This window comes from Protopterus annectens, chromosome 16.part0, assembly GCF_019279795.1.
Source record: "Protopterus annectens isolate FY-2018-M chromosome 16.part0, PAN1.0, whole genome shotgun sequence".
In the NCBI taxonomy this organism is placed as follows: domain Eukaryota; kingdom Metazoa; phylum Chordata; order Ceratodontiformes; family Protopteridae; genus Protopterus; species Protopterus annectens.
In genome coordinates this window covers 290292451-290316421 of record NC_056750.1, presented here as the reverse complement: position 1 = coordinate 290316421, position 23971 = coordinate 290292451, and the positions used below count along the sequence as shown (strand labels likewise).

Below are 23971 nucleotides of genomic sequence, written 5' to 3'. Positions count from 1 at the left end.
AATTTTCCAAAACATAATTAAGATCCCAAGGATGATGAATCACTTTTCTCAGAGGCCTGATGTGAATGATATCATCCAGGAATTGTCTGACTTCATAACATGAAAAAAGAGTGAATCCACATGAAAATAGACAGAAATGGCAGACAAATGTCCATTAATAGAATAATATGCCAGTTTGGAATTGAACAGCTCACATAAATATTTGAGGGTAATGGGGATACCCAGTTGATAAGGGTCCTGTCCTTTCTTTTGGAATCAAAATGAAACTCTCCTACATTTGGAAATGTAAATTTTTCTTGTAGCAGATTCTCTATCATCCTGTAATACCTATAGCATATCCTCTGAAAAAAAGGCACCTAAATTGTATAAAAAGCCTATCATCTAAACTGTTATGTTGAGAGAGTTTGCAAGTTTGGGTGAATGAGAGACCCTTTTGTGTGAGTAAGTCCATCCTCTAGGGTAGCTTGTGGTGACTGTCCTTAGCTATATGAAAAAGAAGGGAGAACCATTGTTGTCTGGGCCAAAAGGGGGCTCAACAGCATCAATTTGTGGTTATCCATTTTGACTTTAAGAAGGACTATAAGAATTAAGGGAAAGGGAGGAAAAGCATAAAGGAATTTTCCTTTCTAAAGATCGATAAAGTATCCACTTTCCATGCTTCTGTGCACGGATTCACTTTATATCCTCGAAATAGAAATTCAGTATTTCGAGGCTATAAAGTCGAAACCTGAAAACAACGAAAACTCAGAAGCGCGAAATTCAAAATCTCGCACACCGGAGATTTTGAATTAGCGCTTCTACTCCACACACACACACACACACACACACACACACACACACACACACACACACACACCTTCCTTCCTTCCCACACACAAACACAAGCTCTCTACTACATGAAAGCAGGGGGGCACACCCCATGTTGGGGGTTGCACCCCCCCTACTTAAATATTCCAACTGCGAGGTCGCACTACATACAAACACACACAACACACCACCACACAAGCTACATTCTCCTCACACACACACATCACAGCAACAAAACACACTAACACACACCACAGCCCCTACCCAAAACCCTTAACAAATAAACACTTACCTGAATCCGCAGCCACAGTGAAACACCGGAAGCGCTAATTCAAAATCTCCGGTGTGCGAGGTTTTGAATTTCGCGCTTCTGAGGTTTCGTTGTTTTCAGGATTCCACTTTATGGGCTTGAAATACTGAATTTTGATATTTCAGTATTTCGACCTTCTAAAGTGAATCCTTCTGTGCACACATGGGTCTCTTGATCAGAACCGGTGAGTTCTCTATTCAGAGTAGAGTCAAAAATATATACTTGGGGAGTTCTTCACTAATGGACAACCTACAGGAAAACTTCTCTGTTTAGCATTCATTTGCAAGAGTCTGCATTTGATCTGCACAAATAATTAGTCACAAAATTAATCTATGATTAGATGCAAGTTGCTTGGGGAAACAGACTATGATGAACAGCACTCTCCTAGGCCCTCATGGCTAACATACAGAGATAAGATTTTGTTCTCCCTTGTTTGTTAATATACCATGTGATTCTGGTGTTGTCTGTCAAGATTTATGTTTCCCTGAGATCTGATGTGATGAAGGGTTTGCAGAGCCAGGATCAGGACTATTGTTTCATTGATATTTATATGTTTGTACATAGACTGTCTTGACCATACTCCTGGACTTTCATACCCAGGCTCTCCAAGCCAGATCTGAAGCATATGTGATGATTTTCTGATGGGGAACAGGAATCAGAAGGGACACCATGACTGAGTGATGATAACTGGTTAATCCACTAACAAAACTCTTTCTTCACAAACTGCAAAAAAAAGGAATTGGGATGTTCAGAAGGTGACAATTTTGTGCCTAATTTGACTTACAGTAACAATGAATCTTCCTAATGTGGAGTTTGGCAAATAGAATCAAATGTACATTTGAAGCCACAAACTCCGAGGGTCTCAAAGTCTCTCATGCACAGGTCATTTCTAGTATCGGAAAAGACTGGAAGTATGAGGTTGGAAACTGAATTTTTTCCTGAGGAAGGAAGGAAGATCATCATCCAAAAAGTGTTCAGTTGATATCCTAAGAAAACTAGATTCTGCGAAGGTTGCAGGGTAGATTTATTCAGGTTTAAGGTGAAACCTGGGTGAAGAAAAAAGATCCATAGTGAACTGCAGATCCTGTAAACTTTTTTTTTTCTTTTGATGAAGTTAGGATTACAAAATCATCAACATAAACATAAATATGGATACTCTAGAGCCTGCAGAATACTACTACAGGGGCTAAGCATTTTGTGAATACCCTTGGAGATATAGAAAGACTGAAGGACAATGCAGAAAACTGAAAATAAAATCCAAAGCACAGGATCTTAAGAATTTTCTGTGATGTGATGAATAGGAATGTAAAGACAGGCATCCTTTAGATAAACCAGAACATCTTGTGGGAGGATTGCAGGAATGTTTTGAAGAGATAACATTTTGGAATTGTTCATAAAGTGATTAAGATTGATGTCCAAAATGAGTCTCCACATACCTTCTCTTCTTTTCTTTGGAATAAGGGATAACCAAGAATAAAACCTGTATCCTTTTTGATGACGCAAGACTAATTCTATGTTCCTCTGATGGAATATATCTTGCATGGTTGGCAAAACCAAATGTTACCGATTTGGAGGAACCTAGGAATTCCAAAAAAAAAAAAAACTGAAGGGAGTCTCCAAGTCAATTTATATCTTTTTCAGATTACTCTGAGTACCTAGATGTCTGATGTTACTGATCACCAAAGAGGAAAGGACTGAGAGAAAATCTCCCTTAAATAAAGGAAGAAGGGGGGTTGGCCATGATGGGAGGGAAGAAGGCAGTGAGCTTGATAGTCATAAATTTAAAGATTTGCCTTATCATCCTGCTGGCTCCTGGTCAATGCATCTTTCACCTTGAGCCCCAAAAGTGTGCAGCCATTATAAGGGGAGTTGATTAAGGAAGTCTTACCACCTTCCACGAAATCACAGACACATTTAGGCATGCCGTCTGACCATAAGACCTGTGCCTGCCACTCTGCCTGTCAGTTTCATTAGAAATTAAACACATAGCTATATTAGAGGTTAACTGTAGATAGCTGGGGGTCCACAGTCGTTTGGAGGTCCATAGGCAAAACCCCAGAAAGAGACTTAGAAATATCTTCAGTCAAGTCCCCCTGAAATCTGATGACATGAACAAGAGAGTTCACTGACCTGAGTGCAAGTTTGTTGATGAGAATTCTGTTTCCTGAATCTGTTCAACACCGTAGACTCCCTGTTAGGGTGATGGACACAGGAACACTCATCAGACAACTTTTTTTGTGGCTGCTGCTAGAACCACAGCATCCACTTCAGGACCTTTACTCCAATGTTTCTTGTCTTTCGGAGCTGCCAAATCCTGTGTGGTTTCTTGGGAATGGGCCAGACCACCTCAGGGTCCTTCCAAACTCATTGCATCATAAGGTGACTAGTGGATCAATGGGTGGTACCACCCAGGACAATGTTGAGCCAAACCCAAAGGCTTCTAAAAATACAGAATCGTCTGGTTGAGGGATCTTCAGTGGACCATAGCCCTCTCTGTTTGATGAGTTCAAGAATTTTACCAAAGGTGATATCTTCCGAGGGGGACCTGGTTGAACCCTCACCTTCATCCAAAGCTGTATCCCCCATGAAAGACTTTGGAGAGGAGTCTTGTGCTTTCACTTGCACGTCTGTTTCTTGTGAACTGATTCTGTTGAGGGGACAGATAGTTCAGAATCAGACTGGGAACTGATGTAGCAAGTTGTTTTAGAAGCCTGTGGTGCTGACTGCCCTGGTCTGGCAGGATGAAAAGAAGATGATGTTGCAGGATCTAGTTGTGGCGTGAGTGGGACTGAACTAGTAGAAAGCATCCTCTCTCTGGGTGAACCGAACACCTTTTCAACAACCTCAAAGGTCAAAGCTGCCATTGGAACTGAGGATCTCCCTGGATCTGAAGAAGAGAGGGAGACTTCGCCCCTGACCAGTCCCACCCCCAAAGCTGATGTTGGACCGAGTTGTCTATTGCCAAAGCACCCAGGGGAAGAGACAGTTCAGAGAAACTCAGAGTCAAGCCATCCACCTGTATGTCAGTACCAATGCTACAGCTCTGAGTGCCTTCCGTTGAACTCTACTCCTTTCTTAATGAGACAGCAAAGCTTGCAATAAATCTTTTAAATTTTTTTTCCTCTTATAAAAAAAACTCAGGTGGTACTAGTGACTGTGGTGTTATCTCTCACAGCCCTGCACCACGTTGAAAAACGATGTGGATGCATACTATCAAACATAGTAGGCTATTCTCAACATTCAGGCACACATCTAGAAAATCTATGGTCTCTCTTTCAGTTTTGTTACACTGAAAAAGGGATTAGCATAGGTATTGGCACAGGTGCCCATGGCTATCCTGTGCTGCCTATATATGCTATTCCTATCATGTGTGAGCTAATGTGGTAAGTAAATGTCCTTATAGCCCGTACCATACTACTCATGTTTAATCACAGTGAACAGATTGTTCACATCCAAAGTAAATTAAATTCCCACTGATTCCTCATGTTTAATGCCACACCACAGTAAGGAGTGTGTCCGCGGTCTTCAAAATATGTTTCATAGAGGCTACAAGGCATAAGGAGGTCACCAACCATCTGCAATTTATTATGGACCCTATCTATAATTCCTCCTCACATCTGGGATTGATGTGTTGTCTCAGATCCGACAAGAGAAGAGTGTATTATTATTGTTATGTTGGTGTGAGTCCATTACAACTGAACCTCCTGAACCTCCCATCTGATCGTAATGATCGTATCCATCCATATTCAGCCCAGAGCTAACCTCTGTCTTCACTGTCTTAGACTCTTAGCTACTAGATTCTCCATTCTGCAAGCAGCGGCAATGTACGTTCCATCTTCAGCGTCTTAGACTATGGCATAGTTGCCCGGGGGGGGATGCGCGGGGGTGCATGCCTCAAGGGAATATTGTCCTATGAGATATCCTGGAGGGGCTGGCCAGGTGGCAAATACTAGTTACTAAATACTATTTGCTCAATGAGACTAAGGAAGGAAGTCCTGACGCTGCAACAGAAATGAAAGTGATTATTGTACAATACTTTAATGATAATGATGCAAAGTTGTGTTCACAGAAGATTCCAAAGGGAATATTTTTTTGGAATAAACGTTCAGTCATTGTAATGGACTCCGACTGGTATAAAAAATAAGTTAATACACTGTCGGATGTTTGGGACAACGCTTATTGCTTACCCCAACAACAGTATGGTATACGGGCCATAAGGACATTATTTACCACATTTAGGCTACAGGATAGCCATGGGCACCCTGTGCCATGCCTGAAAATCTTTTCACATATCTCGTTTTGTAGACGACATTTTTATTTGTGGAAAGGCACGGATGGAGAACTAAATATGTTCATAGACTATTTACACACTACCCTCCACCTTTTTTTTAGGTTCAGTGTGACAAAGAGAGAAGAGAATTTTTCTAGATGTGTGCCTGGACAAACACAGGATGGTTTCATCCAGGTTAGTATACAAATGTTGGAATGTTGGAATATCCTAGCTTGATAGAATGTTTTGTGAACAGGGGCTACAATGAGGAATGTAGGGTAAAATATTAATAAGAACAAACCATATAGAAACACGAGTACAGGCCCTAGTCACTAGTACAGGGACAGGAGAGTAATAGGCCGACCGATGAAGAGACCACTCATGGCAGTAGTGATGCAAGAGGGATATGTGATATCGCATTTAAAGAATTGGAAACATCATAGTGAGTGATGAAAGCCTGAGGGATATGGTGTTTGGGAGCAATGTGGGAAAGCAGGGACTGTAGCTGTGGATCCTGCAAAGCTGTCTCATAACATCCTAATAACCATAGGACTACTTTTTTAGGCAGGGGGCTAATTGTAGACCACTGATGTGGTCTATATTGCAGAGTGTTGTTAGATAGCTGAGTTACATGGGAAGACAAACCAGATGTTGAAGGTTAAATATCAGAAATAAGGATCTAACATAATGCACTTTACAGGCATGTGAAAGATAATCCCACACATAAGTTCATGATTTTGATTATCCATTTTGTATCGTTTGGTATTTTTGGTATTAAATATTTGCTTATCTTTGGACTTTCTTATAATGCTTTGCTGGGGTTTTGGCAGAGCAACTAATTTTGCTTTGTCTTGGATTGCCTTCCCGATGTGACAGTATCAAGAGTACAGAGAGATAGAGAAGATGTCAGTGTCAAAGGTGATTGAACTTTTGATGCCAAAAGAGACATTTCAGGATTAGTCGGATCCAAAACAGTTGGAGCCAAAGGATGGATCACGACAGGTGAAAGAAGTGGAGGAACAGAGTGGCTAATGGTTGGTACATTTCCCAGAAATGGTACAGACAGAACCCCAAGCTGGATCTGCGTCCTCAAAAACTTTTTTTCATCCTGTTGATGTTGTACACTGTTAAGCTTTGAGATGATCAGGTAGCTGAAGCCACTAAAGAAGACCTGGATAATTTCTTTTCTTGTAGAACTGGACAGTGCAATCTTGGGTTGACTGGTTCTGGTGAAAACTGGGGCCAAGAAGAGGATGGATGGGACCAAGATGCTATCAGTTCTGACCTCCTAGCTAGTTTAGGTAATGGTCCAACTAGTACTGATTGATCTAACGAATGTAAAATTGTAGAAGGTGGAGATTTGTCCTTTTCCTTTTCTTTCTCTTCTTGTTTACTTTTCTCTTTCTCTTTTTCTGAGACCTTTTCAGAGACCTAGCCCTGTCCTGTTTCTTGGCAAGGGAGGCAAAAGAGGAAGGCCCAGAAGCCAAGGTTCCTGTCTGTGGATGAAGTAGACCCCTCACCACCTTGTGTTAATGAACTTGCAAAGCTGTAGCACTGTATGAAGTGCATGATGTACATTCTGTATCCAAATGGGCAGGGCCCAGACAATATATACATAAAGTGTGAGGATATTGAGGATGCAACTTATGCCCACACTCAGAGCATTTTTTAAAAGCTTAAGACTCCGCCCTTATTTCTCAAAAATAAAATCTCTGTCTTAACTACAGAAAGAACACAGCAATTATTACTAAGAAACTGTCTTAATTTTATATCTAAAACTACTGCAAACACTATCCAAAAAATCTAAACTACTAAACCTATTAATGATTTATAACACTACAAGATTATGTACTATTAGCAAATCCTAACAACTAGAAGATCATCTACTATCTTAATCTAAGAAAAATGTCTATCCTAAAAGAAATCTAACTAACAAAGATGTCAAACTACAGAGAGCAGTTCTCCCTCTCGGTAGAGGAGGAGTAAGGGGAAAAGTTTTACAATTTTCTTATTAAGAAATTTCAGCTGAAAAAAAGCAAAGGGTACAAGAGCCCTTGACAATGTGTCTGAAGTCTTCAGGATGCAAATGAGATCTGAAGTACTGGATTGGAGTTCAGGGAATTATGAGTAGGGGACAGTCAAAGCCTTGGAACTATGGAAGCTTTAAATTCAGTGCCAAGGTCTGATCCAGTTGGATCTGATGCCCCATATGTTGAACTGGATGAAAACAGATGACACTGGATTCATACTTTGCTCAGTGTCAAAATGTTCAGACTGAGAAGAAATTCATAAAGTACATCCATCCCCTTGCTATGCCTGCTCTTCTGACTGACAATCTAAGTCAGAAATAGAGGGAACTATTTATTTTCTTGTCTAAGACAAAGAAAATGTAGAAATGAGCTCCTTAGCAAATTTTCCCTGAAAATAAAAATAGAAACAGGAGAAGGCAAGATTTTCTCATTGTGTTCACCTTTCCTGGGAAACTCCCTGGAAAATAACTAACCCATGGTAAGTAAACTCATCCAAGACTCTAGGTCCATATCTCAGTTCAGTGAAAGACCCTCACCTGCATCTTCCCTTAAAGAGACAAAAGTGTTTCTCCCTTCCTCATAAAGCGTATCCCTACAGCTGTAGAGGATGTAGCTATTCTGGTGTCCTTGGTGACTGTAAGTGCAACACCACAGGGTCCGGGGGGGGGGGCATGAGTGGTCTGCGGAACGAAGACTGGGCACAGCAGAGTAACTCACTGGCAGCTGAGCTACAACAACAGATGGCCCAATCCCACAAGCTCCCTAACAACCTTCTTCTTCGTGCAGACAGGGCGAAGGTAAAGCCATGGAGACTGGTAGCTATACTAAGCCAAGAATGAGGTGGATAGTGGAAGCTGGATAAGTCAGTAAAAGTAAATAACAGAACAGCTGATACAAATGTGAGCAAGCCCACAAGCACAATATCATGTCTAAGAAACAAAAACCTACACAATCAGTAAGAAAATTATGTCAAAAAATAGATTTTTTTGTTTATAAAACAAGTTCACATATTTACCCACAAACACCCTTGGAGATGCAATGAAAACATTCAGTTTCCTAACAAACAAAACATTTTAGTCAGAAAAAAAACACAAGTTTTCCCCCCCAAAAAATAAAATTTTAATGGAAGGTTTTCCACAAATGGGACTTAGCTGCCCAGCCTTGATGGATAAAATGAACAGCCAACTGACAGCTCCAGAGGGCCAGCTAAAGGAGCACACTTCAGCATCAAAAAATGTTTAACTAAACTGACACTCCGTCTTTACACTGGAGCTCCCATTGAGCTCCTGGGACTTATAGCATGTGGAAGATACCCGCACTTTTTGAAAGCTGGCTGGTAACTGGGGCGGGACCCAATAGCTTAGGCTACTGTAACAGTGATCTAAATGCTGAACATCTAATGTTTTCACCGTTGCAGGATTTTTCTCTTTCCATGGAGTTAGTATTTTAAGTAAAAGGGGATGAGGTGTGAAGTCCTAATATGTCGGGGTGTGGTAGGGTTGGGAGGTGAAGTCAGCTTGCACTGCTGCAAAACAGATGCTGTGTTTGCAGTGTGGTTTTGGTTGTTATTTTCAATCATTTTTGATCTGACTATGTTTGGTGGGGCAGGAGTTGACTTATACTCAATACACTGTAAAGAACCCTCACTAGCTAACCTGCACTAGGATACAGCTCTAGAAGCTGAAATCTGCAGCTGAAAGTCCTACATCTTTTCCATTTCCTTAACGACTCCAGAATAATATATTTAGATAACTGAAGGGTCTACACAGCCAATAAATTAGGCAAAGACCCTGCATGCATAGTCTGCTCTCACTGAACAGTTTATTCAAATTATGATACCTTCGTAAGAACTGTGTACCACACGCCCTTGTCATGACCCAACGTAAAACCTTACCTCTTCCTTTTGCTCCTAATTTCTTGCTCTGCTACTTTTACCTGCAAACACTTTCATAATTTCAAGGCTTAAACAACTTTACACCCTATTTCTTAATGTCAAAGCTTAAACAGCTTTACACCCTATTTCTTAAGTAATATAAATATGTATAAAGTTAATTCCCATTTATTGCTTTATTTTATGTGATATAATTGTGTTTATAATTTTCTGTCATTGTTTCACTTTTTCTCTCTGTTTATTTTTACTTTGCTTATTTTTTTATAATTGCATAAGTATTTAATTTGATTATTTTACTTATTTTTTATATAACTGTACTAGTATTTGCAGCTTTCCTCATTGGGTCTCCACTGAAAATAGGTTTGAGCTCAGTTGAACCAACCTGGTTAACAAATGTCAAATAAAATAAAATAAACAAAATTTAAATTACTGCAGTTAGCTCATTAACTTTAAAGCTACATAAACATCACATGTAACCTTAACTTTCAGAAGTCAGCAACGTGTGAAAAATGCTGGAGGCTCCTGCACAACTGAAAAAAAAAATCATCAGTGAAGCATTAATTAGTACGGCAAGTCACTATTTTTTATTCATTTTCTTTTTTCTTTTTAATGTATAAGAGTACTACTGCAACAATATTTCCTAAGAAGAAGAAGAAGAATGAACCTCTCTAAGGAAACCATTACCCCATTAAAAAATACTGTTAATGGACCCTCCCTAGTTGTACTAATAGCCTAGACTGGTGCTACAAATTTGAATTATTATTCATTTTTCTCTTGTAATCAGTACCTGAAGCTTTTCTTCAACACTTAGGAGTGCTATTTTACAGAAAGAGTAGGAAAGCTTCAAAACGGCATTGAAATAGATTTAAGGTTCAAAAACAGAGATTCTGTTTAAGAAGAGTGTATTTGGCAGGGATAATAATAATATCATTATAACAGACTGAAAGCTAAGTTGTTAAGCAGGACCTGCACCTTATGCAAGAAATAATGGGCAACCTACGTGGATGGGTGGGGGAGTATCATCTTCATTTATCACCAAAATCTCCTTCTTCTCTATAGCAGGAGCTAACAGGGGTCATCTGCATGTCAGGGATGATTAAGGGAACATTTTAGCTGTGTTTTTCTTTTTGGTTTTATGGTCCTTCTTTTTAGCCCTAAATTCTTTATTTTGCTATGTGACTTTGTACCATTTAGTATTCTAATTTCAGTAGACTAATAAATTTAAATTAGTGGCAATCATTAATATACCACAAGCCACCCCAAAAAAGCAAAACAGTTCAAAGTTTTTTGGGGCTATTTAACTGCCATACTCTTTCTTATTTGCAGACTTAGCTCAGAATAGCATTAGCAACAAATAAATAAATAAATGATAGCCAGGTCTTCAGCATAAAGGGATGGAACCCTGACTATCACTCAGGTTCAGACAGCAAACCCAAGACATGGGTGTTCAAACAAGGGGATAGGGATGAAGCTACATTTCTGATATCTCACCAATCCTTGGGAGGGCAGTGACTAACATTTCTAGTCCAGTAGCGTTTGCATTAAATAATGCACATTGGTTACTCAATCAAACATCTACGAAGGATATAACAAAAAAAGGCCTCCGCAGCTCCCAGGATGAAACTGTACCAGGATGCCATGATCTTCTCTCTGATCACTTAGATGTAAAGGATTCCCCATTTGCAGGGCCTTGGGTCCATGAAGATAAGCCAAACAAGTACTGAGAATGTCAATGCATCAGGCTGAAGAATTCAAGAATACTGCTGATGGTGAACAGGTGTGGTAGGAGTGAAAAAAATGAAATAAATAAATACATAATATGCAAAAACTTAATAAATAATATAAAACTATCAACATTACTTCAAAAACAAGCCAGATAAGTATTTTAGACTTAGGACTCCATAGAAAAGGGGGTAATTATGACTGACAAATTACTACCATGAGAAATACTTTTAAGCCACTAATGGCTGAGAGGTGGTGAGAAGAACTGCACACCAGCCGTAGGAAATTTCAGTTTTACATATTACTAAGTGTAATTTAAGAACACTAGCATTCCAGCATGAGAAAGACAACAAATTACATAGAAGGAGTATGTGAGCACTTAGAAAGAAAACATTAATAAATAACAAAGAAGCCCAAGTGTTACACTCCCACAAGAGACATCCAAGAAGTAATATCAAGATTTCACTAACAAAGAAGTTATGTACTTACCATAACATTCCATCTGTGTTGTCCATTTTCATTTATCCTTGACATATGAGGTTTGCTTCTGATATCAGAACTGACTCGGACGTTACTACAGCTCGAGCGGGCCAAATACTCTCATGCTTCACCTCTACCCACAATCCTTCTCTCCTAATTACTTGCAGATTAGACATAAAAGTCATAGATAAGGAAGCCTCAATGGAAGCCATATCTGCTATACCTTAAGGATCACAATAAGATAAAATGTTCATTAACCGTTCCAACAAAGAGTCTTCAAAGGCTGGGGGATGGAGGGAGGGGAGTCAAGGATAAATTTGAAATGGACAACACAAATGGAACATTATGGAAAGTACACAGCTTCTTTAGCTGATGCTGTCAATTTTCATTTTATCCTTGACATATGAGGGAGTGTCCCCAGCTACCTTAGACCTTGGGAGGTCTCATGGAAGAACATTCCTGAGCACCACTGAACCAAAGGATGCTCTTCCCCTAGAGATGAAACCCAGTTTGTAATGAGTAATAAAAGTATGGGGAACAGCCCAAGTAGCTGCTGCATGTACTGTATATAATCCATTGAAGCTCTAGATTGGAAAACTGCTGAAGTGGCTGCAGATCTTGTAGAATGTGCCTTAACAGGCCTAGGCAAAGTAATTTTCTTTTTGTCATAGATAAAGGAAATACAATCATTGAGCCATCTGGCTAAGGTCACCTTGATGACTGATTTACAAAACCTAGCACTTGAAAAGGAGACAAACAGTTGGTCAGATTTTCTCATGTTTTTAGTCCTGTGAAGATAAAAGCATAATTGTGAACATCTAGCAAATGCAAACAGTATTCACCTCTGTTTGAAAAGTTAGGTAAGTATACGTGCAAATTAATAGTCTGATTGATATTAGAAAGTTGGGATTTGTCAGTGAGGAAACTCTATCTTTGTGAAAAATCAGATAAGGTAGTCTACATGATAAGGCCTGAATATCTGAAATTTTTCTAGCAGTGGTTATTGCCACTAAAAATAATGTTTTTCATGACAAATACTTTACATCACAGTGTGCAGATAGTTCGAAGGAAGAATGTACAATGGTTTGCAACACTAGGTTTAGGTCCCAAGGTGGAGTGGGGTCCTTAAAAGTGTCCCTTTTAAAATTGACTTAGAAAGTCTATGAGAAGCCAAGAAATGTTCTTCCAAACCACCATGGAAATCTGAAATTACTACTAGTTGTATTCTGATGGTAGATGGGGAAGCTCATGCATTGAAAAGAGAGGCTAAGAAATCTAAAATATTATTAATAAAAGCGTTAAAGGGGTCAATATTCCTTTTACAATCCCAAATGGTAAATCTCCTCTATTTGTTTTTATATAGTTTATGGGTGGAAGGCTTATGAAAAGCTAGGAGAATTTGGCATACTGGGGAAGAAAGGTTAAGTTGCCTGGCAACTAACGGAACTGGAGGACCCATGCTGTCAGCTTGGGGTTCAGAATGTCTGGACGAATTAATCCATTGGGATGAGACTGGAGCTGGATCCAGAGTCCAAGGTCATTAACTCAGATAAGGCCAAAGAAAGGGAAACCATATCTGTCAAGGCCAAAAAAGAGCAATGAGGATTACTTTGGTCTTCAACCTGAGTGCTTTCTGTAAGAATATTGGAATTAGAGTTATTGGGGGAAAGGCATATTGGAGTCCATGGGGCCAAGTGTGAAGAAGAGCATCCCTTGGTAACTTCCCCAGAGAAGAAATCAGGGCAAAGTAGTTGCTACACTTGTTGCAGTTTAGGACAGAGGTGAACAGGTCAAAGCTAGGCTGGCCCCACTGATGGAAAATCCTTTCCGTCACTTTTGGATTGAGAGACCACTCGTGAGGGTGAAGAATGCATTTGCTCAGTTTGTCTGCTATAACACTGGAACTCCCCAGAATGTGCGTTGCTATCAGAAAGCAGTTGGAAGAGATCACCCACTGCCACACACTAAGTGCTTCTCAACAAATGGGATAAGATTTGGTTTCCCCCTTTTTGCTGATGTACCAAACTACTGACACATTGTCTGTTTGAATTGCAATTGTTCCCACAAGAAAAGCTGTTTGAAAGGCTTGCAATGTTAAAAGTACCACTCTTAGTTCCAGAATACTGATATGCAAGTTGGCCTCCAAAGGGAATTAAGTGCCTTGGACAGTCTTGGCAGGAAAATGCCCCCCACACCCCATCTGGGAGGCGTCTGTGGTCACTATGGCCTTGGGCTCTGGAAGGACGAAGGGATGGCCCAGGAGAATTTCTTTGGCCTGAATCCACCAAGCTAGGTCCTTCCTGCAATGATTGGTGATCAGAATCTGGTCCAACAAAGGTTGGTATAGCACAGACCATTGAGATGCCAACAGCAGTTGTAGAATTCTCATGTGATATCTCTCCAGGGAAACACAGTTATTGTCACTGTCATAGAAACTACAGCCTGTAAAATTATTTGAGTGGGTAGCTTCTTCCTGTGGATTATTTTCTGAACCTGAGTTATGATTTTTTGAAGTCTCATTGGAGGAAGGGATACTACGGTTATTGCCATATTCAGTACTGCCCATACAAACTCTAAACTCTGAGTTGGAGTCAGTTGAGATTTTTCATGATTTACAGTTAGTCCTAAGTACACGCAGGTCTTGAGTACGTAATCCTTTGCCTCTATCAGTCAGTGCTTGGTGAGAGTGATAATGAGCCACTCGTCCAAGTACAGAAACACCTAGAATCCTTGCAGTTTCAAGTGAGCTGCTACTGCTGTTTCAGATTTGGTGAACACCCTGGGGGCTGTGGTGAGACCAAAGGGCAGTGCCCTGCATTGGTAATGACTGGTTCCCAGCTGGAAGCAGAGGAACCTTCTGGAGCAGTTGTCCATTTTTATGTGGTAATACGCATCCTGATGATCAACTGAGCACATCTAGTTGTCCTTTTCCAAGAACAGAATAATAGACAGTACAGTGACCACCTGGAATTTCGTTTGTCGAACTGATTTGTTCAACACACTCAGATCTAAAACTGGTCTCCAGTCCTCTGTCTTTTTTTGACACAAAAAAGAATCTTGAGTAAATTCTGGATCCTCTCTGGTCTAGTGTGACTTCTTGGATGAATCTTTTCTCTTGCAGTTTTGTACTTCTAGAACTGCTGGTTCCCTCTGATTGGGTGGAACATCGGAGATTATTTTTGCATATGGGGGATGAAAGGAAAAGGGTATGGTATAACCTCTGGAAATAACTCGTTGCACCCAAGAATCTGTTGTTATATTTAGCCAGGCATTTTGGCACAAGGAAAAGCGTCCCCGACTGGCTCCAGAGGAAAACAACCAGGCCTCCTTTCTGGAACATTGAAAGGGCTTACCCAGGAAGGAGTCCCTGAAGCCCTTGTTCTCCGGGCCACCTCTGCTGTGGGGATGGTGTCTTCCACTGTAGTTCCCTCCTCTGCCTCTGGGAGAACAGGCAACACGTGTGCCCGTGAAAGGCCCTTGGGATTGGTTAAACCACATCTTTCCACCACTCCTCTAATTCCTGGAAAAGGATTTTTGTGGGGATGAGAAAACATATGTCCACAGCAGGAAGGGTCTTACCATCCTTCTCACACCTGTATAATGTCTCTATAACTTTTGGGCCAAATAGAGACAATCCGTTAAAAGGTGCATTAACGAATGAAAATTTAAATGATTCTGCAAAGTCACACAGACGCATCCAGGTGTGTCTCCTTATGGCTATGCCTGAATCCAATGCTCTGGTGGACCCTTCGGCTACATGCGCAATGAGCCTCATGGATGAGTTTGACACAGACTCCAGGGTAGCCAACTGGGAAGCAACTTTTTCTTGGACTCCCTCAGTAACAGCTCCTGCCAGGGTATCTGACAACTCCTTGAACAGATCTCTTTGAAGTCTGGTAAAATGTGTCAGGAAATTCAAAGACCTTAAGGTGAAGGTCGATGAAGCATAAACCCACTTCCCAAATCTATCCATCACCCAAGACTCTCTGTTGGGTGGATGACTAGATGAACTCTCTTCAACGAGTTCCTTATTTTGTGGCAGCCACTACAACCATGGCATCTACTGCTAAACCCTTAGCCCAAAATTGTTTATCCTCAGGGGCAGATAAAATTTTGTCCGGTCTCTTTGGGATGGGTTCAATGGTATCAGGTGACTTCCATGTCCACTGTGAAATAAACTGAATGAGTTCGTTAGCGGGCAGAATTACACAAGAGGTAGAAGGGCGAGTGCCGAAAGCCTGCGGGTAAACTGACTCTTCCGAGGAAGGGTTTGGGAACTTCCAGTCACCACTCTCTTTCAAAATTTCTAGGATGTCTCCAAAGGAGACATAATCAGGGGGCGACATTGGGGACCCCTCCCTTCATCAAAATCAGTGTCTTCCATGACCAATACCTGTGGGGAATCTAAGTGCTTCTTCTTGCCTCCTTAGGGCGATAGTCTGAAGAGATATCAGAAGATGACAGACGTTATACCTGAGATTTCTGAGGTTTCAGCACTTGCTGCCCCAGTGCAGAGACAAGCTGAATAACTGGGTGAAGGAAAGTATCTATTCTGAGAAGGAAGGGGCCTACTAAGTCACTGCAATAGACAAGGCGCAATCCATTGCCTTGAAGGCTGCCCCCCCCAAAGATGGAAGGGAGTCCAGAACTGAAATAAACTGCCTCAGGACTATGGTCCCTCCCTGCTCTGATGATACAGTCCCCGAGAGAGAAGTCAGAGCTGAAATGAACCATGTTGATGCTCCATGGTGCAGAGACGGCTCTGAATAAATTGGAGCAGACTCCTGCCCCTTAGAGCTGACAGGGCAGATACAGCCCCAGGACATCTCTGGATCTAAAAGAACCCAAGAACTCATGGCAATAACCATCTCTGAAGCAAGAGAGATCTCCATAACTGATACAATTGGTGACGGTCTACTGGGAGCTGTAAACTCTGAGATCTCAGATGACGTCAGAGAAGGAGTAGTTAAAGGGGTGAATGAAGGTTTGGCCCCTGAGTTCATAGGGGCCAGAGCCACAGGGAGTCCTGTAAAGGCTCTCGCCCACAGAATTTTATTCAACAGTCAATCCTCGTCGACTTCTGTAAGACTTTTGGTGGAACAAACTGACATTAGAGAGGGTGATTTTGGCCTTTGTAAGAATACTTCAGGTAATTCACCCATAAAAGGGTCAATAGATGGGCAGTAACTTGGCCTGGGTAAAACATCTTCCTGCACTGTATTCATACTGTGTGCTGATGTAATTGGCATTGAGGAAGAGCCAGCAAGCAATATTTCTTGTGCCGAAGCCTTCAGCATCAAGGATTTTGAATCAAGAATAGTTGTCAGTGCCGGTGATTTTCCTGGTACCATAGTTTTAGAACCGGAGCCCATCAATTTGGAGAAACTTTTAGGAACAGAGGATCTAGGTCTCTTAGGTGTTGGTGCCAAAGGAGACATTGGTACCCACAAACTTCCTTTTTTGCCCTTCTCCAAAGAGGATGATGAAGAAGGGGAAGAGACATCCATTTTACTCTTGTCGTTTGCATATATGGCCTCTCCAAAAGTGGAAGGAATCAAACCTTTCAAGATTAATTTGTTTTTTCTTTCAAGCTCTATGATTAAAGCCATGGCAAATACTACAATCTTCCTGTAAATGTACAGGACCCAAACAATAAACGCACAACAGGTGCAAATTCGACACAGGGATCTTATGAGTGCACTACTGGCATTTATGTAACCAGAAGGAACCTTAGTTTTCTCAGCCATAATAAAAAAGGTTGGAAAAGGCACACATCACACTCACACCAAAGAGAAGAGATAGAAAAACACACTCAAACAAGAAAAACTAGAGAGAAAAGCAGTCTTTTTTTTTTTTTTAAAGAAAAAGGAAGAGAAATAGAGAGAAATTATGAACAATGAAAGTAAAAGAGTACACCAAAGTGTACGGAAAGGAGGCTATCAACAATGACAGTGGAGAGTGCACAGGAGTGTACAGAAGAGAGAAAGCAATTACAACTTGAAGGGTAGAGGAAAAGCGAAAGGGTGACAGAGTTAAAACAAGGTAATAGCAGCAAAAAGAAGAGGAACAGCAAAAGGGCGACAGAGTTAAAATGAGGTAATAACAGAAAAAATAAAAAACTATCCAAAATATGAACTTTGCTTGAGAGCTATGGTGAACACATCTGTCTGGAAAATCAGCAAATGAGATCTGATTTAATTGGCAGAGACGGATTGTGGGTAGAGGTGAAGCTCGAGAGTTTTTAGCCCGCACAAGCTGTAGTAACGGCCGAGTCGATTCCAATATCAGAACTGAACCCCATATGTCAAGGATAAAATGAAATTTGACAACATCAGATCATTCATTTGAAAAATTATCTGGATACCCAACATTCACGTCTTGTATCGTTTAATAGTCTTTTCCTTCCTTAAGTAAGGACTCCAAGGCTGCACATGGTCCTCAATATAAATCTGACAGCAGGGCATTATTACTATCCACCTTCTGTAAGTTATCATTGAGTAGTGTGCAGTAAGTCATTTTTTTCTTCCTCTTTTATTTTTCTTCTTCCTCTTCCATTTGAAAAAAATTACCTTTCCAATAACCTCTTAACATATTTCTTAAGTACTGTGCATATATGCTTTATTGTCAGTACACCTGAGGATGAAACTTTTTCTCCACAAATTGTCTCTTCAGCACCTGATTACATTAAAGTATTTTCAACAAAATACAGAACCTGGATTACCAAGTGAAAATTCACTTTTGCTTTTATTGTTTCTGCATATGCACACACACACACATGCACGGGCGCACACACACACACACACACACACACACACACACACACACACACACACACACACACACACACACACACACACACACATAAATAACCTCCACTGACCTTCTGCTAACTCCCCACATTCATCTTACAGTGACGCCTAACTCAAACTATTGAGCACAAGAAATGCAGTTTTTCTCAATAAAGACCTGGATGCCTCTTGTGAGCACTCATCTATTTTATTGTCAATATCTTATCACCAGTATTTATTTTATGATAAACTAGAAGTCTCCTACGGATACCCATATATTTTACTGCTGACATCCCAGTGTCATTATTTAGCTTCCCATTTTGTATCTCAACACTGATAAGAATTTTCCAAAAAGAACAAATCTAACTTGTCAGTTACCTTTTGTCCTTTGAGTCCAGGAAGGCCCATTAATCCTACAGGGCCCAAGTCACCCTAGAAAAGATAAGGATAAAAAAAAAAATCATTATACAGACATTTATATATTTTAATCAATAATTTGCACTGCATTTAAATAACACTATTAAAGAAAAGAACCTCTGGAAGTGGTGAGACAAACCAGGTACTAGAAGCAAAATAAATCTGTTACATGAGTTACATTATAATGTCCCAAGTCACATTTAGGCTTTCATCATTATATTGTAAGAGCCATACCCTCACGTTTCTATTTATATTTTTGAGAAACTTTGATTTTATGTTCCACAATATATACTAAAACACAAAAACCTTAACAAAATATCTAATTACAACTAAGACTATAGAGCATATTTATCTCGAAGGTGACATACTGTGCACCTTTTTCAATATGTCAGAGAATTCAGACTTCATAAAAAATGCTTAATCAGAATGCATGACCCTAAACAGCTATTACTTAAGAAAGCAGCATATTATTAACTGTATGAAAGAAAAAAATGAGTACAATTGAATTTTACCACAGTTACAGACCAAGAAATTTGAAATCCAACTTTTCCAAAAGGAGGAGAGGAGTGCCTCTCTGTTCTGTGGTATACTAAATACACTACTGTGGACATACCTTCAGCATGCTGGGGATGTCTGACATTTGGATAAACTATTGTAAACATATAGAAGAAGCAGGCTGCTCAACAGGCTTACATATGGTTTAGTATCAGGTGGAAAAAACCTTCACAAAAACATTACCTATGACTTGAAATTAACTCCCAGTGGAAGAACAGAATTATACAAGCGTTTGAACTAATCTTGTCAAAACAATTAAACGCCACCTACAAATGCAATGTGGCCTTGCATTATTTATGTGTTGTCAATCTCAATTCCAGCTACAAGGGTTGCATCCTTACTAGACTTTTTTAATGCTACCTTCCTTAATTTGTAAACTAAGTATGAGAAAAAGACTAAAAATATAAGGTAAAAATCTATCTAGATATTCTACAAAAATCTGGACAGTTGAGAGGTATGTGTGGAGGTGAAATAATATTACATAGCCATCAGACAAGGGGGCTAGAACTGCTGAGTTGGGGTTAGATTTGTTTGTGTGAAAGTAAGCCTCTTGTCATCTGCTCAGTTTAAACAGTCACCATCTGGCTTAGCAAGACTGTAAGATGGACTTCTTTATTGGACACTTAATTAAGCACATAATAAATAATAGGATAGAACAAGAACTTTATGAATTTCTATATGTAAGAGACCCTAAAATCCCTATTTTTTTCGGAGTCCCCAAAATACATAAAAACATAGTGAATCCACCGTTTAGACCCATCGTGGCAGCAAACAATTCTAAAACTCATCCATTAGCAGTACTGGTAGATTTCTGGGTCAAACATGTTATCAATGACTGTGAATACTTGGTTAAAGATTCATGGGAATTTCTGGGTAATATAAAAAAGGAGATGTGGCAAGAGAACTTGATTTTCCTCACAACTGATGTGAAAGATTTATTTACTGTGATACCTAAGATGCACGGCTTGGAATTTGTTGAAGAAGTTTTATTTAACTTTTCCAAGTTAGAGCACAGTAAGATTATCTTTATTTGTGAAATCATGAGTTTGATTCCAGACAATAACTTTATTTTCTTTGAGGGGGAACATTATCAGCAGATTAGAGGTGTAGCAATTGGTGCAGCTTGTGCCCCTGTCTATGCAAACATAGTACTCCTTGGATGGGAAACTTGCCACATCTTCATCAGCCCCTATTGGGACGAAATACAACTATATTCCAGGTTTTTGGATGACATATTTGTCCTATGGAAGGGTACTGAAGAAGAGATTTCTGACTTCATACAATACATAGGTGAAACAACTGACTTCTTAGAATTTACCTATAATTATGATTTTACCAGTATTAATGATTTGGATGTACAAATTATTAATGACATGGGTGGATTCCGATCCCGTATATATAGAAAACCTACATTTTGCAACACATATCTACATTATGGGAGCAATCACCCTACTGCTCAAAAAAGAAGTATAGTGAAGGGACAGGCAGTGAGGGTTGCTAGAATGACACCCCATTATGCTGATTTACAAGGTGAATTAAGAAAATTACAGTGCATGTTTGAAGAGGGAGGGTACCCCAAACAGATGATTGAGGAAATCATTTCAGAAGTGCAATACAAGTGGGAAATTGATTATCGCCCCTTGTTAGGGGTAGGATTACAAAATAACAATGTGGAAAAGATTAAGGAAAATGATAAATACAAAAGGGCCTGTGTACTTGGATAGAATTCCACAAACAAGGATGTTAGGGGTATTATTAACAAAAACTGGACAATTTTCATAACTAATCAAGAAATATATAAGAAGTTGGGAGAGGGTCTTAGATTTGTTAATAAGACAGGGCACAATATTAAGGGCCTTCTTGAATGCAAGATGGAACCCAGAAAGGTATACAGCAGGGGCAACAGACCATGTGGAATGTGTAGACAATGTTGCTATATACACAAAGAACAATTTGTAGTTCTACAAAATAGGCTAAAAAGTAAAATAGTGTTTGTAAATGGGAATTGTTTGACTAAAGGTGTTGTATACATAGCTCTGTGCAACTCATGCACAACATTCTATTTAGGTAAAAAAAACAACTAGTGCACTATGTGCATCTTTTACAAAATTTTCATTCGGAATTGTGGAGCAGGTTAAATTAAATCCAAGAGGGGGAGACTGGAAAAATACTTTAAAGAAAAAAAAAACACAATGGCAAATAAGAACAGCAGCAATGTTTCCCCCAGGGTTAAATGAAAATATTCCATGGTCCCAGTTTTGCAGGAAAGAAAAAATAAGAAATAAATATTATTTTTATAGTTACTGATGAATTTTGAAAGGTTTTTCTACAGAGCATGTTTTCTAGTGATGAATCGACTGTTGTTTCTGTATGAAATACGAATCTACTATATGTTTTTAAAAGTTAATGGGCAATGTAGGGGGGATGATTCTTTAATTAGTTGTTTTATCTTTGTGATTGGTCAATGAGTTCTATTTAACGAAGTAGTATGCTGTTTGTAATGAATTCTGATGAAGGCTACGCTGTGCATAGCCGAAAGTGCTTAATAAACTTGTACTACAGATAGACAACCCTTTTTTCTGGATTACAGCCTGGATATTTTTGGTTTTACAGTTGTTTTACTTTCTGGATGTTTTTAGGTTTTACTTAATTAAGCACAGACAGATTAGCTATAATCACAGTGGATGTTTTCTGTGGAGAAAAATGACTTAGAAGTCCGCTACAGTTTGCTTATTATTTTGGTTTTGCAGAGCTGATGTGATTATGTGAAGAAATAAACAATATTTTAATGTGTGGAAACTGTATGTTTTTTGGGGGGGAACAAAAGTAAAATACATTACATGGTCATCCTCTGTTATCACAATCAGATGTCTGAATTGCACATAGAAGTGGTTATAACTGCTTGGTAGGGATTCTTGGATGAGAATGACTGACCCTGTTGTTACCTTCTCAGTTTAACAGTCATCTCTCAAGAAAACAAAAATAAGGGATAAATGCAATAGCCAGACCTTCAGAACTTCTGGGGGCTGGTGGACCCCAAACACGAAAACTGTCTAATTGGCTTTTGATATGGGCTTAGTAATCACCTCTGCTATGAACTCCACTAAGTTTAAAGCCAACCCTGCTTACAGATAAACACAGTTCTTTCTATTTGTTGGGGGAGGGAATGATGTAATTATTTCTTTAACATTCCTACCAAACCTCAGAGGTCATTATAATCTTGTGTTGGATTGGAGCAGTGTGGCCAATATTTCTTTAACTTTCCACACATACTTCAAAGGAGTGCACAGAGGGTCACTACACCTTGAATAGAAGCACTATACTGTCCCTAAAAGTGACACATTGGAAATATTACTGCAATCCTTTTTCCACATTTTCCTCACAATCAAATTTCTGATGCATATACAGGTGGCTATCTTTTAGGGGAGAGTAAATAAGCATGTTCTTTATATATGTCTGACAGCAAATATATAATGTACTATTTGTTTTTTCAGTTTTGTCCAAGTATAACTTCAAAAGAGTACACATAAGATGGCTGTCTTTGGGGGGAGTGGATAAGGAAACATACATATGATAGCAACAGCTTGAGTTATTACTGTGGGCATGTATGTCTTAATTTTATTCAATCTGACACCATATGGCAATACACAAAAAGAGACTGCCTACATTGAGGTGACTGGTGGGGGCAGGTACTATTCCCAGAAATGATTCATGTAACCTCAAAAGCATCTGTTTTCAGTTTATTAAGATGCTGTGTTTGGTCAGCTCTGAGCATACTTGGATACACCTTATTTCTTCCTTGAAATAAAGTAGGAATGAATATATATATATATATATATATATATATATATATATATATATATATATATATATATATATATATATATATATATATATATATATATATGTGTGAGTGTGTGTGTGTGTGTGTGTGTGTGTGTGTGTGTGTGTGTGTGTGTGTGTGTGTGTGTGTGTGTGTGTGTGTGTGTGTGTGTGTGTGTGTGTGTGTGTGTGTGCGTGTGTGTGTATGTATATATATATATATATATATATATATATATATATATATATATATATATATATATATATATATATACACACATACATACATATATACATGTATACACACAGTGGATATAAAAAGTTTAAACACCCCTGTTAAAATGCCAGGCTTTTGTGATATAAAAAATGAGACCACAATATATAATTTCAAAACTTTTCCCACCTTTAATGTGGCCTGTAACCTGTACAATTCAACTGAAAAACAAACAAATCTGTTAGGGGAAAAAATATAAAAAATAAAAAAATGTACAATAAGCTGTTTGCATAAGTGTGCACACCCTTAAACTTAATACTTTGTTGAAGCACCTTTTGATTTAATTACACAATTCAGTCTTCTTGGGTACAAACCTGCCATCAATTAAAGAGACTCTGATTAACCCCAAATAAAGCTCAACTGTCCTAGTAGGATTTTCTTGACATTTACACAGTTCCCTGCTACAGCAAAAGCCATGGTTTGCAGAGACCTTACAAAGCATCAAAGGGTACAAAAACATTTCCACAGCATTGGATATACTATGGAACACAGTGTAGACAGTCATCAAAAAGTGGAGAAAATATGGGACAACAGTGACGTTGCAAAGAACCGGACGTCCCTCCAGAATTGATGAAAAGACAAGGTAAAAACTGGTCTGGGAGGCT

General features: G+C 39.3%; 1 protein-coding gene across 1 annotated transcript in view; it reads right to left on the bottom strand.

Annotated features, from left to right (window-relative positions):
* Window positions 1–23971, bottom strand: part of LOC122790500 (collagen alpha-1(XXVII) chain B-like) — a 2222694-nt gene that overhangs the window by 165087 nt on the left and 2033636 nt on the right. Inside the window, exon 15 of the mRNA XM_044058048.1 lies at window positions 18677–18730. Coding sequence (XP_043913983.1) covers window positions 18677–18730 — 54 coding nt within the window. The remainder of the gene's footprint in view (window positions 1–18676; window positions 18731–23971) is intronic.